We start from the raw sequence: 15,271 nt of genomic DNA, 5'->3' as shown, positions 1-15,271 counted from the left end.
ACACACACACACAGACCCACACACACACACACACAGACCCACACACACCCACACACAGACACCCACACACAGACACACCCACACACAGACACACACACACAGACACACACACAGACACACCCACACACAGACACACACACACACACCCACACACACACACACAGACACACACACCCACACACAGACACACACACCCACACACACACACACACACAGACACACACCCCCACACACACACCCGCAGACACACGCACGTGTGTCACATGTGCTTGCTGTTTCTTTCAACAAGACGACTTTCACCGAGAAGGTGAATGTGTTGCACGCAGTAACAGAGTATTCTCTTTCCTACTTTTTATGCAACCAAATCTCAGCGATTGTCGCGCGTCTGTCACCTCACAACACAACATTCTCTCCAGGACTCCGATTTTATTGCAGACTTTATTTTACCAGCAGTCGCTCTAAGTTGATGTTTAACCACCGTTTCACGCCCTACGTAGAGATAACAATACATCTTCCATTTCGTTTCCGCCCTTCCTTAGACTGCCCGGCGCTCGTCCGCCCGGTTATTGACACATTCAGACTCGTTTAACGTGTTACCAGCCCCTTGCTGGTGTGTAATCAGTGGCAGATTGCCAGAGGCACTTCACCCTGAACACTCCCAGCAAAACAACATTATTCAGCACAGAATCAATTCCCCGCGCACTGCAGGGCGTGTCGTTGACACCGGCGGTTCTGTGCGGGTTCGCAGCTCCCTGAAGGCGGAGGCGTTTTGAACCAGAAAGTGGTCGGAATTAAAAATGGCTTCGAAACACCAGATCCAGAGTTTAACCGAAGAAGCGATTTGTCCGATTTGCCTGGATTTCTTCAGCGATCCGGTTATACTGGAGTGCGGGCACAACTTCTGCCGCTCCTGTATCACACAGAGTTGGGACAGGGAGGGGAGAAACTCCTGCCCGGAATGTAGAGAGGAGTTTGCAGACCGCACCCTCAAAGTAAATCGGGCCTTGGCGAATATCGCTGAGACAGCTCGAGCACTGAGCCTGAACACGGGAGGGAAGGAAAGTAAACTTTACTGCGAGGAACATCAGGAAGAAGTGAAGCTGCTTTGTGAAACCGACAAGAAACTGGTCTGCCTGATCTGCCGAGACGCGCGGGAACACAGAGATCATCGCTTCATGCCGATTAAAGAAGCTGTTGAAAGATACAAGGTAAAAGAAAACAGAATGTGATCAGCTGATGAATTTTCAATTCTGCGTTTTGCAGACCGCGCTCCCTCGGCGACTGTTCGGTTCACCCAGCCTCCCACCCAAACCAGCCCTTCCCCAGGTACTTGCCCCAGCCACCGCTGGAGATGAAACACCTGTCCCTGTACCTTCTCCCTCACGTCCATGCAGGGACTCCAGCAGTCCTTCCAGGTGAGACAGCCCGCGGCTCTCTGCTGATACGCTCCACAACCCGATAAGTTCTCCAGCAGTTTGTGTCTTTTTGTAAACTTTCATGTGCAGTTCCGTGTCTGCAGTTCATTGGTTCCGTCTGGTCTAATTCTTTCACTGACTGAATCTGAATCTCAATCCCAGGAGCAGATTAAAACTTCCTTGGAGATTCTCACAAAAAATAAATCAGCGGTGGGGGAAATGGAACAGCAACAGAAAGAGAAGATTTCTGGAGTCCGGGTAAGGTTTCCAGTTTCTCTTCTCTCATCTTGTGCTATTGTCTTAGATTCCAGGCTCGATAATATTGACCTTCACCTTTCATTTGACAGGAACAGTCACAGAACCTGTTGACCTACATCACATCGGTATTTGCTGAACTGCGCCAGATTCTCAATGAGAAAGAGCGGCTCTTTCTCAGGGATCTCCGGGAAGACGAGGAGAGCGTTCTAAATCCAATGGAGAATAATCTACGAGCGATTCAAGAGGAGATAAACTCTATTCAAGATAAACTCTTAAAGCTGCAGGAGCGGATGAACCAAACGGACAGTTTGATATTTCTGAAGGTAGGGAGTTACAAATTCAATTTGATTCAATGTAAGGCTGTGAAAGTCGACTCGACTTATCTCTAAAATAAGTACGCAAAACACAACACTCAGTTAAATCTTTTTACTGAAACACCAAGGTGGGAGAGACACAGAGACCTGAGTGCACTGTTGTTCGCTCAAGCACCTGCTCCTGTCCTCTCAAAGAACATACAGATTAGTCAGTATTTATACAGTTGAAAACAGCACAATTTTCAGTAATTTCCCATGGTTACATAGCATAAAGCAGTCTCAGCAGATGCATAGTAGAGTTCCCATAATCGAGTTCCTTTAATTGTGTTAGGGAGTCAAACAGGAGTACAGGGGAGTAAAGGGAGTCACATAGCTAAGATGATTAGAGAGGTACCGTTAGGCGATAAGGAGGTACCATAACATCTAGTTCAGAACATTGAAATGTCCAGAACTCAACAACAAACCCAGAAAAACAACTTCTAAACCTTGGGAAGCAACTTCTTATCTGCAGGTGTCCATGAATGTGAAGGACTACCTTGCAAAAGCCTGTTTTCAATACAATAACCAAAACAAGCTTTTGTACAGATCTTTCTAACAAGCTGCTAAGGTATCGAACTTCCCAACACAAAATGTCCTCCAAAGGTGCCACAAAATGGTTTCCCCAAAGTTAGCTTCCACAAGGCCACAATCACAAAATAGTGGGTAACAGTCTGAAATAAATGCAGAATTACCCAATAATTCAGGGCTGATTGAAACAGCCCAGTCGGTAGGGAAGACGAACACCTCATATTTTGAGCAGACGACATCCCAACATGTAACATATATTCTCCTGTTACAGATAAACTTTATCCCCTTCAGATGTCCCTGTTCCTTCAACTGTTCCCCACAGGCATTTCTTTCCATCCCCAGTCCCCGTCACCACGTTGGTTCCCCTTCTCCAACCGCAGATCCCCCAACCCTTCCTACTGGGAACCCAACACATTCTCTCCTGTTGATTTCCACCCCATCCCTTCCATTGCATTCCCCATTTATCTTCCTGGCCAGATTCCAATTCAGTAGCAAGTTTTCTCCCCTTCGCCATCAGCCGCAGGGATATCCATCAGTCTGTGATATGTCCGTCATCACACAACTTCACCTATCGCTTGCCATTTATTGCCCCACTTTCTTCCCTTCACCTCCCACATCTATTCAAGAAGATTTAAAGGGGCTCCTGTTCAGAAATGTCATGTGTACATTTCCCTCCTCAGATGCTGGCTGGCCTGATCACCTTGTGTCTCCAAATAAATAGTATAGACAATAGACAATAGGTGCAGGAGTAGGCCATTCAGCCCTTCGAGCCAGCACCGCCATTCAATGCGATCATGGCTGATCACTCTCAATCAGTACCCCATTCCTGCCTTCTCCCCATACCCCCTCACTCCGCTATCCTTAAGAGCTCTATCCAGCTCTGTCTTGAAAGCATCCAACGAACTGGCCTCCACTGCCTTCTGAGGCAGAGAATTCCACACTTTCACCACCCTCTGACTGAAAAAGTTCTTCCTCATCTGCGTTCTAAATGGCCTACCCCTTATTCTTAAACTGTGGCCCCTTGTTCTGGACTCCCCCAACATTGGGAACATGTTCCTGCCTCTAATGCGTCCAATCCCCTAATTATCTTACATGTTTCAATAAGATCCCCCCTCATCCTTCTAAATTCTAGTGTATACAAGCCCAATTGCTCCAGCCTTTCAACATACGATAGTCCCGCCATTCCGGGAATTAACCTAGTGAACCTACGCTGCACGCCCTCAATAGCAAGAATATCCTTCCTCAAATTTGGAGACCAAAACTGCACACAGTACTCCAGGTGCGGTCTCACCAAGGCCCGGTACAACTGTAGAAGGACCTCTTTGCTCAACTCCTCTTGTTATGAAGGCCAACATTCCATTGGCTTTCTTCACTGCCTGCTGTACCTGCATGCTTCCTTGCAGTGACTGATGCACTAGGACACCCAGATCTTGTTGAACATCCCCTCTTCCTAACTTGACACCATTCAGATAATAATCTGCCTTTCTATTCTTACTTCCAAAGTGAATAACCTCACACTTATCTACATTAAACTGCATCTGCCATGTATCCGCCCACTCACACAACCTGTCCAAGTCACCCTGCAGCCTTATTGCATCTTCCTCACAATTCACACTACCCCCCAGCTTAGTATCATCTGCAAATTTGCTAATGGTACTTTTAATCCCTTCATCTAAGTCATTAATGTATATCGTAAATAGCTGGGGTCCCAGCACCGAACCTTGCGGTACCCCACTGGTCACTGCCTGCCATTCCGAAAGGGACCCATTTATCCCCACTCTTTGCTTTCTGTCTGTCAACCAATTTTCTATCCATGTCAGTACCCTACCCCCAATACCATGTGCCCTAATTTTGCCCACTAATCTCTTATGTGGGACCTAGTCGAAGGCTTTCTGAAAGTCGAGGTACACCACATCCACTGACTCTCCCCTGTCAATTTTCCTAGTTACATCCTCAAAAAATTCCAGTAGATTTGTCAAGCATGATTTCTCCTTCGTAAATCCATGCTGACTCGGAATGATCCTGTTACTGCTATCCAAATGCTCAGCAATTTCATTTTTATAATTGACTCCAGCATCTTCCCCACCACTGATGTCAGACTAACTGGTCTATAATTACCCGTTTTCTCTCTCCCTCCTTTCTTAAAAAGTGGGATAACATTTGCTATCCTCCAATCCACAGGAACTGATCCTGAATCTATAGAACATTGAAAAATGATCTCCAATGCTTCCACTATTTCTAGAGCCACCTCCTTAAGTACCCTGGGATGCAGACCATCAGGCCCTGGGGATTTATCAGCCTTCAGTCCCATCAGTCTACCCAAAACCATTTCCTGCCTAATGTGGATTTCCTTCAGTTCCTCCATCACCCTAGGTTCTCCGGCCCCTAGAACATTTGGGAGATTGTGTGTATCTTCCTCAGTGAAGACCGATCCAAAGTAACGGTTTAACTCGTCTGCCATTTCTTTGTTCCCCATAATAAATTCCCCTGCTTCTGTCTTCAAGGGACCCACATTTGCCTTGACTATTTTTTCCTCTTCACGTACCTAAAAAAACTTTTGCTATCCTCCTTTATATTATTGGCTAGTTTACCCTCGTACCTCATCTTTTCTCCCCTTATTGCCTTTTTAGTTAACTTTTGTTGCTCTTTAAAAGAGTCCCAATCCTCTGTCTTCCCACTCTTCTTTGCTATGTTATACTTCCTCTCCTTAATTTTTATGCTGTCCTTGACTTCCCTTGTCAGCCACAGGTGTCTCTTACTCCCCTTAGAGTCTTTCCGCCTCTTTGGGATAAATCGATCTTGCAACCTCTGCATTATTCCCAGGAATACCTGCCATTGCTGTTCTACCGTCTTCCCTGCTAGGGCCTCCTTCCAGTCAATTTTGGCCAGCTCCTGTCTCATGCCTCTGTAATCCCCTTTGCTATACTGTAATACTGACACTTCCGATTTTCCCTTCTACCTTTCCATTTCCATAAAACTTATCATGTTGTGATCACTGCCTCCTAATGGCTCTTTTATCTCTAGTCCCCTTATCAGATCAGGATCATTACACAACACTAAATCCAGAATTGCCTTCTCCCTGGTAGGCTCCAGTACAAGCTGTTCTAAGAATCCATCTCGAAGGCACTCTACAAACTCTCTTTCCTGGGGTCCATTACCAACCTGATTTTCCCAGTCTACCTGCATGTTGAAATCTCCCATAACCACCTTAGCATTACATTTGTGACACCCCAATTTTATCTCCTGATTCAACTTGCACCCTATGTCGAGGCTACTGTTTGGGGGCCTATAGATAACTCCCATTCGGGTCTTTTTACCCTTACAATTCCTCATTTCTATCCATACTGATTCAACATCTCCTGATTCTACGTCACCCCTTGCAAGGGAATGAATATCATTCCTTACCAGCAGAGCAACCCTACCCCCTCTGCCCACCTGTCTGTCTTTTCTATACGTTGTGTACCCCTGAATATTCAGTTCCCAGCCCTGGTCCTCTTGTAGCCATGTCTCAGTGATCCCTACAACATCATACTTGCCCATGACTAACTGAGCCTCAAGCTCATCCACTTTATTTTTTATACTACGCGCATTTAAGTACAACACTTTAACTTCTGTATTTACCTCCCCTCTCACATCTGTCACAAATGGCCCTGCCCTTAATCTCTTTTCCCCTCTAGAACTTCTGTTCCCATTCTTCCGAGAGTCTTCTGCAATATCTCCTGTATTCCCTTTAACCTCATCTTCATATTCACAATTTGTTAACCCCTCCCCCCACTACTTAGTTTAAAGCCATTCGGTCCTTCGAGCCAGCACCGCCATTCAATGTGATCATGGCTGATCATTCTCAATCAGTACCCCGTTCCTGCCTTCTCCCCATACCCCCTCACTCCGCTATCCTTAAGAGCTCTATATAGCTCTCCCTTGAATGCATTTAAAGAATTGGCCTCCACTCCCTTCTGAGGCAGAGAATTCCACAGATTCACAACTCTCTCACTGAAAAAGTTTTTCCTCATCTCCGTTCTCAATGGCCTACCCCTTATTCTTAAACTGTGGCCCCTGGTTCTGGACTCCCCCAACATTGGGAACATGTTTCCTGCCTCTAACGTATCCAACCCCTTAATAATCTTATACGTTTCGATAAGATAATAATAATAATAATAATGCATTTTATTTATATAGCGCTTTTCATATACTCAAAGACGCTTTACAGAGATTTAGAGAACAGAGGGAAATGAATAAATAGATAAATAAGTAAATAAGTAAACGAACAGAGAAAGGAGACAGCGACAGTGAGGTGACCTTCAGTGGTTGAAGGCAGTACTGAACAGGTGAGACTTCAGCGATGTTTTAAATGTGGTGAGTGTGGAGGAGTCTCTAACGGTTTGGGGTAGTGAGTTCCATAGGATGGGAGCAGCGATGGAGAAAGCCCTTTCCCCCAGGATCTGAGTTTGGTCCGGATGTGGGGGGATAGGAGATTGGCAGCAGCAGAGCGGAGGGTGCAGGTGGGAGTGTGCCTGTGGAGGAGGTCGGTCAGGTAGGATGGGGCCAGGTTATGGAGGGCTTTGTAGGTTATGAGGAGGATTTTGTACTGGATTCTCTGGGGGATGGGGAGCCAGTGGAGTTTGTAAAGGACGGGGGTGATATGGTCACGGATCGGGGTGTGGGTGAGTAGACGGGCAGCGGAGTTTTGAATGTATTGAAGTTTACTGATGATTTTTGAGGGTGCGCCATAGAGGAGGCTGTTGCAGTAGTCCAGACGGGAGGTGATGAAGGCGTGGATGAGGGTTTCTGCAGCTGTGGAGGAGAGGGATGGACGGAGACGGGCAATGTTTTTGAGGTGGAAGAAGGCTGTCTTTGTGATGTGTTTGATGTGTTTGTCGAAGGAGAGGGTTTGATCAAAGATGATTCCGGATGTGAGGGGAGGTGGATACTGGGAGACCATCAATGTTGAGGATGAAGTTTTGGGTGGATTTGGTGAGTGTTTTTGGACCAATGATGATGATTTCAGATTTGGTGCAATTGAGATCCCTTCTCATCCTTCTAAATTCCAGTGTATACAAGCCTAGTCGCTCCAGTCTTGCAACATATGACAGTCCCGCCATTCCGGGAATTAACCTAGCAAACCTACGCTGCACGCCCTTAATAGCAAGAATAGCCTTCCTCAAATTTGGAGACCAAAACTGCACACAGTACCCCACGTGTGGTCTCACTAGGGCCCTGTACAACTGCAGTAGGACCTCTTTGCTTCTGTACTCAACTCCTCTTGTTATGAAGGCCAACATTCCATTGGCTGTCTTCACTTCCTGCTGTACCTGCATGCTTCCTTTCAGTGACCGATGCACTAGGACACCCAGATCTCGTTGTACGTCTTTTTTCCTAACATGACACCATTCAGATAATACTTTGCCTTCCTATTTTTACCAGCCAAGTGGATAACCGCACACTTACCCACGTTAAACTGCATCTGACATGCATCCGCCCACTCACACAACCTGTCCAAGTCACCCTGCAACCTCATAGCATCTTCCTCACAGTTCACACTACCACCCAGCTTTGTATCATCTGCAAATTTGCTAATGGTACTTTTAATCCCTTCATCCAAGTAATTAATGTATATTGTAAATAGCTGCGGTCCCAGCACCAAGCCTTGCGGTACCCCACTAGTCACTGCCTGCCATTCTGAATGGGACCCATTTATCCCCACTCTTTGCTTTCTGTCTGTCAACCAATTTTCTATCCATGTCAGTACCCTACCCCCAATACCATGTGCTCTAATTTTACCCACTAATCTCCTATGTGGAAACTTGTTGAAGGCTTTCTGAAAGTCGAGGTACACCACATCCACCGGCTCTCCCCTGTCACATTTCCTAGTTACATCCTCAAAACATTCCAGAAGGTTAGTCAAGCTTTATTTCCCCTTTGTAAATCCATGCTGGCTCGGGACGATCCTGTTACTGCTGTCCAAATGCTCCGCAATTTCGTCTTTTATAATTGACTCCAGCATCTTCCTCACCACTGATGTCAGACTAACTGGTCTATTATTTCCCATTTTCTCTCTCCCTCCTTTCTTAAAAAGTGGGATAACATTAGCTACCCTCCAATCCACATGAACTGATTCTGAATCTATAGAACATTGGAAAATGATCACCAATGCGTCCACAATTTCTAGAGCCACCTCCTTAAGTACTCTGGGATGCAGACCATCAGGCCCTGGGGATTTATCAGCCTTCAGTCCCATCAGTCTACCCAACACCATTTCCTGCCTAATGTGAATTTCCTTCAGTTCCTCTGTCACCCTAGGATCTCTGGACACTAGAACATTTGGGAGATTGTTTGTATCTTCCTTAGTGAAGACAGGTCCAAAGTACCGGTTTAACTCGTCTGCCATTACCTTGTTCCCCTGCTTCTGTCTTCAAGGGACCCACATTTGCCTTGACTATTTTTTCCTCTTCACATACCTAAAAAAGCTTTTACCATCCTTCTTTATATTATTGGCTAGTTTACCCTCGTACCTCATCTTTTCTCCCCGTATTGCCTTTTTAGTTATCTTCTGTTGCTCTTTAAAAGAGTCCCAATCCTCTGGCTTCCCACTCTTCTTTGCTATGTTATACTTCTTCTCTTTTATTTTTATGCTGTCCCTGACTTCCCTTGTCAGCCACAGGTGTCTCTTACTCCCCTTAGAGTCTTTCCGCCTCTTTGGGATAAATCGATCTTGCAACCTCTGCATTATTCCCAGGAATACCTGCCATTGCTGTTCTACCGTCTTCCCTGCTAGGGCCTCCTTCCAGTCAATTCAGGCCAGCTCCTGCCTCATGCCTCTGTAATCCCCTTTGCTCTACTGTAATACTGACACTTCCGATTTTCCCTTCTCCCTCTCAATTTGTAGAGTAAAACTTATCATATTGTGATCACTGCTTCGTAATGGCTCTTTTTCCTCGAGCCCACTTATCAGATCAGGTTCATTACACAACACTAAATCCAGAATTGCCTTCTCCCTGGTCGGTTCCATTACAAGCTGTTCTAAGAATCCGTCTCGGAGGCACAAACTCTCTTTCCTGGGGTCCATTACCAACCTCATTTTCCCAGTCGACCTGCATGTTAAAATCTCCCATAACCACCGTTACACTTGTGACATGCCAATTTTAGCTCCTGATTCAACTTGCACCCTATGTCGAGGCTACAGTTTGGGGGTCTGTAGATAACTTCCATTAGGGTCTTTTTACCCTTACAATTACTTGTTTTTATCCATACTGATTCTACATCTCCTGATTCTATGTCACCCCATTGCAAGGAAGTGAATATCATTCCTTACCCCGACCCCAAACCCTACCCCTCTGCCCCCCTGTCTGTCTTTTCTAGACGTTGTGTACCCCTGAATATTCAGTTCCCAGCCCTGGTCCTCTTGTAGCCATGTCTCAGTGATTCCCACAACATCATACTTGCCAATGTCAAACTGAGCCTCAAGCTCGTCCACTTTATTTTTTATACTTCGCGCATTTAAATACAACACTTTAATTTCGTTATTCACCTCCTCTCTCACCCCGGTCACAATTGGGCCTGACCTTACCCTCTTATCCCTTCTAGAACTTCCCTTCCCATTTATTCGAGAGTCCTTTGCAATGTCTCCTGTGTTCGCTTCCCCTTTAACTCCATCTTCATATTCCCAATTTGTCAACCCCCCCCCCTCCCCACTACTTAGTTTAAAGCCACACGTGTAGCATTAGCAAACCTGCCTGCCAGAATGTTGGTCCCCCTGCTGCTAAGGGGCAACCCTTCCCTCTTGTACAGGTCACCCCTACCCCAGAAGAGATCCCAGTGGTCTAGAAATCTAAATCACTGCTCCCTGCACCAGCCCCTCAGCCATACATTCATATCCCCGATATCTCTGTTCATGCTTCCACCAGCACGAGGTACAGGCAGCAGTCCAGAGACAACCACCTTCGACGTCCTACTTCTCAGTCTCCTTCCTAACTCTCTAAACTCATGTTGCAGTATCTACTTCCTCTTCTTCCAGACGTCGTTCGTGCCCACATACACAACTATTTCCGGTTGATCGCATTCCCTCGCTAGGATGTTCTGGGGCCATATTACTACCTCACTCACATTAGCACACCCCATTCAATCGCAGGACTGGCTGCATCTTTATCGGGAAGTGTAGTTGTACTTATCACATTGAGCCTGTCATATTTTTCATGTTGTTCAAGCCAAGTCCTCTCTTATTCTGACATGAACATCTAGTCACAAGTGGCAACATGATGTCTGTGGAGTCAAAGGTTGGAAGATGATATGGGTCCCCTCTTGCTGACCCACGGGGTGCAAGACGAATCAGGGGACGCTTGAAGGGGCAATGCAGGATCTTTGGCGAATAGGATAGAAGAAAATTCCAAGGCATGTTACACAGACATTAAACGTAAGAGGGTAACAGTGAAGAGAGGGTGACACCTGTTGGACAAATGAGGTCATTCACGACTGGAACCAGAGGAGGTTGAATCGCCCCATCAGTCCTGTATTAAATATACGCTTTACATATTAATTAATACATAATACTGCACTGATGTGGCGCTGCGCCAGTATTAAGTGCTGGGATCTGTCGGAAAATTGTAATAATTTGGCTGAAATTCCTGCTGTCACGATGTGGACGCTCAGTGTAAATTAATTGATCTTTCTGATGTTTTATATTTCAGGAGGAAACTCGTCAGCAGAGGAGGTGAGACTCTCTACACTGTTTTGGAAAGTAACCCAGAAATCGTTGATGCGTGTCTTATAACCGGGTGTGTAATTAATGCAGGATAAGTGATGATCACCAGTTGTTGTCTGTAGCAGACGGTAGCTTGGCCGTTGGAAAGTTCGATCACCCATTTTTGTTGAACACGGTGTTGAGAGAAAGGATTGATTCCGTCAAAACAGGTAAAACATAAATAATTGTTCGTGACTTGTAAGTATTAGAAACATAGAAAATAGGTGCAGGAGGAGGCCATTCGGCCTTACAAGCCAGCACCGCCATTCGTTGTGATCATGGCTAATCGTCCACAATCGTCCACAATCAGTAACCCGTGCCTGCCTTCTCCCCATATCCCTTGATTCCACTAGCCCCTAATTCATTACATGTAAAGGGCATATTTAATATTGGACATGGGAGTATTCAACTTACTCTCGTTCCAGGCATGAATTACCTACTTTATCCAACAGGGGTCCCCATCGCTTCACTGTTAATCGCTTGCCTTTAATGTCTGTATAACATACCTTGGAATTATCTTCCATCCGACTCGCCAAGGATCCTTCATTGCTCTTTCTAGCCCTCCTGATTCCCTGTAGGTCAGCCAGGGGGGAGATAGAGTACAAGTAGAGATTGGATCACATGCATTCGAAACGATGGAGATGTAGGGGTGGGGGGGGGGGGGGTGAATGAGCAGAGTGGGCATGATGTGCTGAACGTTGTTACACTGGAATTTAGAAGGGTGAGAGGGGATCTTATTGAAACATATAAGATTATTAAGGGGCTGGACACGTTAGAGGGGGAAACATGTTCCCAATGTTGGGGGAGTCCGGAACCAGGGGCCACAGTTTAAGAATAAGGGGTAGGCCATTTAAAATGGAGATGAGGGAAAACGTTTGCAGTCAGAGAGTTGTAAATCAGAAGCGGAAACCCCGTGGCAACAGATCCACAGATCCCCACGGAGTCTCCCTCCAGCTCAAGGAGTTTTGTCCCTGCTGTTGGATGTTGGTGGAGTTGCGCGCGGTCCTGATGCCAATTTGCAGGAAGCGCATTCCGTCATTCCCGTTCCAGACTCTCCTCCCTGCTCTCCCGCAATCCCGAAACTCCTGCCATTGACTCCATTTATACCTCCCGCTGCCTCGACAAGGCCAGCAGCATAACCAAGGACGAGTCGCACCCTGGCCACTCCCTCTTCTCCCCTCTCCCATCAGGCAAGAGGTACAGAAGTGTGAAAACGCACACCTCCAGATTCAGGGACAGTTTCTTCCCAGCTGTTATCAGGGAACTGAATCATTCTACCACAACCAGAGAGCAGTGCTGAACTACTATCTTCCACATTGGTGATCCTCGGACTATCCTTGATCGCACCTTGCTGGCTTTACATTGCACTAAACATTATTCCCACATCATGTATCTGCAAACGTATTGATTGTAATCATGTATTGTCTTTCTACTGACTGGTTAGCACTCAACAAAATATTTTCGCTGTACCTTGGTAAACTGTAACTCCTCTTCCGACACCTCCAATCCCACGCGGTCCCCTCCTTTCCTCGCTACTCCAGTCCGCTTCATCCTACCCGCCTAACACGGCTCCTTATCACAATCACAATAAAACTTTATTAGCCAAGTATGTTTTACAACATACGAGGAACTTCATTTGCCATACAGTCATAACAGTAAAAAGCAACAGGACGCACAAAATACATTTTAACGTAAACATCCACCACAGTGACCCCTCCACATTCCTCACTGTGATGGAAGTTGAAAAACAGTTCAATCTCTCCCTTCTTTGTCCTCCAGCGGTCGGGGGCTCGAACCTTCTGTGACCAGATGTGTCCATGGTCCCAGATCCCACATTTTAAGGCAGAGATAGCTGGATTCTGGGTTAGTACAGGTGTCAGAGGTTATAGGGAGAAGGCAGGAGAAAGGGGTCAGGAGCGAGAGATAGATCAGCCACGATCGAATGGTGGAGTAGACTTGATGGGCCGAATGGCCTCATTCGAATACTTTCATTTATGACATTATGACCTTATGACTGTCCAACTTCACCTGATAACACAGCCCTTCAGACCTGATGAAGTTGTTGTAAACCCTTTTGCACCCACTCCAATTGACTAACAAACCCACCCTTCCCTTTGTCTCACCCTCCACTCAAAAAACACAGGAGCAGGTCATCTGGCCCCTCGTGTCTGCCCCCTTTCACTGTGATCATGACGACCCCACCACGCACCTCTACCTCCTCTTTAACAACCTCAAATTACCACTCACCTCTATATCCTCCTGCTCCGATCTGCCTCCATATCTGAATAGCCCGCTTCATTCCCCCATCCCCACCACAATCTCCCAATCCTCCACACTCTCCGCACTCGTCCTCCCCGTCCACCCTCCCCCACCTCACGAAATATATCCCCGGATAAAATCTCCGGGGGAGATGTCTGTTGTCCACCCGATGTGGTTGTGGGTGAAACCCCGGGCAGGGTTTCAGTTGTCCGCCCGCCTGTGCCTGAGGCCGAGCGGCCTCTCCCCCGGTCCCGGGGCCGCGCTGCCCGAGTCTCCCCCCGACCCCCCGGGGACTCTCTGATTCTCTGCTTCTCCCCCCAGTCTCCGTCACCCTGGATGTGGAAACAGCGCATCCGCTGCTCGAGGTGTCTGAGGATCGGAAGAGGGTGAGACGGACCGGGACCCAGAGGAGACTCCCTGACACCGGGAAGAGGTTTACACACTGGCTGTTTGTGCTGGGATCGGAGGGATTCACATCGGGGAGACATTACTGGGAGGTGGAGGTGGCGGGGAGTGAGGGCTGGAGTCTGGGAGTCGCCGCAGAGTCTGTGGAGAGGAAGGTAGAGGTCACACTGACCCCGGAGACTGGAGTCTGGATCATCGAGCGGGGGGATGACGAGTTTGATGCATTCACCTCCCCTCCATCCCCTCTCCCCGCCCGTCCCATCCCCGGGAGGGTGGGAGTTTATCTCAGTTACGAGTCCGGGACAGTTTCATTTTACGACGCGGACACCAAGTCCCATCTCCACACCTTCACTGGGAATAAATTCAGGGAGAAACTTTATCCTTTCTTCTGGCCTTGGCGTAAAGACGTGTGGCTGAGAATCTGCTCCAGTTCCGCTCCGGGTGTGTAAAAGGGTCGGGTCCCGGGACCGGCGTCAGGAGCGGGGCTCAGGGGCTGTGGGGCAGAAACCCGGTGGACAACAGGTCGGCGCTGAACGGCTCCCATTTAATCCCCAAATTCCGTGTCGTAAAAACCCCAGTGAGCGCGGAAATAAAACCAGGGGGGATGTAAATGTGGGAAGAGAGAAATAAACAGCAAGTGGAATCAGAGCTGTCGATCCGTTCATTTTAACACGTTAACCGCGTCCGGCAACGGAACAGAAATTACTTTTGTGAAAATATTTTTTTAATGTAATGGGATTGGACCCTTCTGGTCAAAAGTCGTTACGGTATTATTAACTCCGTTCAATGACTAGTTCAATGTAATAGATAGAGTTCATGTTACTTCAGTGATTTGGAAAATGTACACAACCATTGACACACACGACAAGCTAATTCAAAGATCGCGTTTATTTGAATGATGTGCATTGTTGCTTCCAATACTGTAATTGAAATAAACTCAAAATTACTTGGACTGTACAGATTGCTTTTGAATTCTTTTGAAATCTACTGAACGGGGAGACAGCAGTTTAGTTTGCTTCAGTTTAGATTGGAGATACAGCTCGGAAACAGGCCCCTCGGCCCACCGAGTCCGCACCGCCCAGCGATCCCCACACATTAACACTACCCTACACACACGAGGGACAATTTGCACTTATACCAAGCCAATTGACCTACAAACCTATACCTCTTTGGAGTGTGAGAGGAAACCACAGAACACGCAGCTCACGGGGAGGACGTACAAACTCTGTACAGACAGCACCCGTAGTCCTGATGGAACCCAGATCTCTGGCGCTGTGAGGCAGCAACTCTACCGGTACCACACCTTAATCTTTTGA

At 47.0% G+C, this 15,271-nt stretch overlaps 1 protein-coding gene across 1 annotated transcript; it reads left to right on the top strand.

The window, feature by feature from the left end:
- The first annotated feature begins 652 nt into the window (after positions 1 to 652).
- LOC144603046 (zinc-binding protein A33-like) lies at positions 653 to 14,615 on the top strand. Its single transcript, XM_078416177.1, has 6 exons — positions 653 to 1,208; positions 1,578 to 1,673; positions 1,763 to 1,996; positions 11,239 to 11,261; positions 11,343 to 11,461; positions 13,872 to 14,615. Exons 1-6 carry the CDS (start codon positions 798 to 800, stop codon positions 14,402 to 14,404), a joined length of 1,416 nt encoding a protein of 471 aa, XP_078272303.1. The 5' UTR covers positions 653 to 797; the 3' UTR covers positions 14,405 to 14,615.
- Positions 14,616 to 15,271: the final 656 nt, after the last annotated feature.

The sequence above is a fragment of the Rhinoraja longicauda genome, chromosome 19 (assembly GCF_053455715.1).
Source record: "Rhinoraja longicauda isolate Sanriku21f chromosome 19, sRhiLon1.1, whole genome shotgun sequence".
Lineage (NCBI taxonomy): Eukaryota > Metazoa > Chordata > Chondrichthyes > Rajiformes > Arhynchobatidae > Rhinoraja > Rhinoraja longicauda.
Note: the sequence above shows the minus strand (reverse complement) of the source record. Positions and strands in the feature narration are given on the sequence as shown.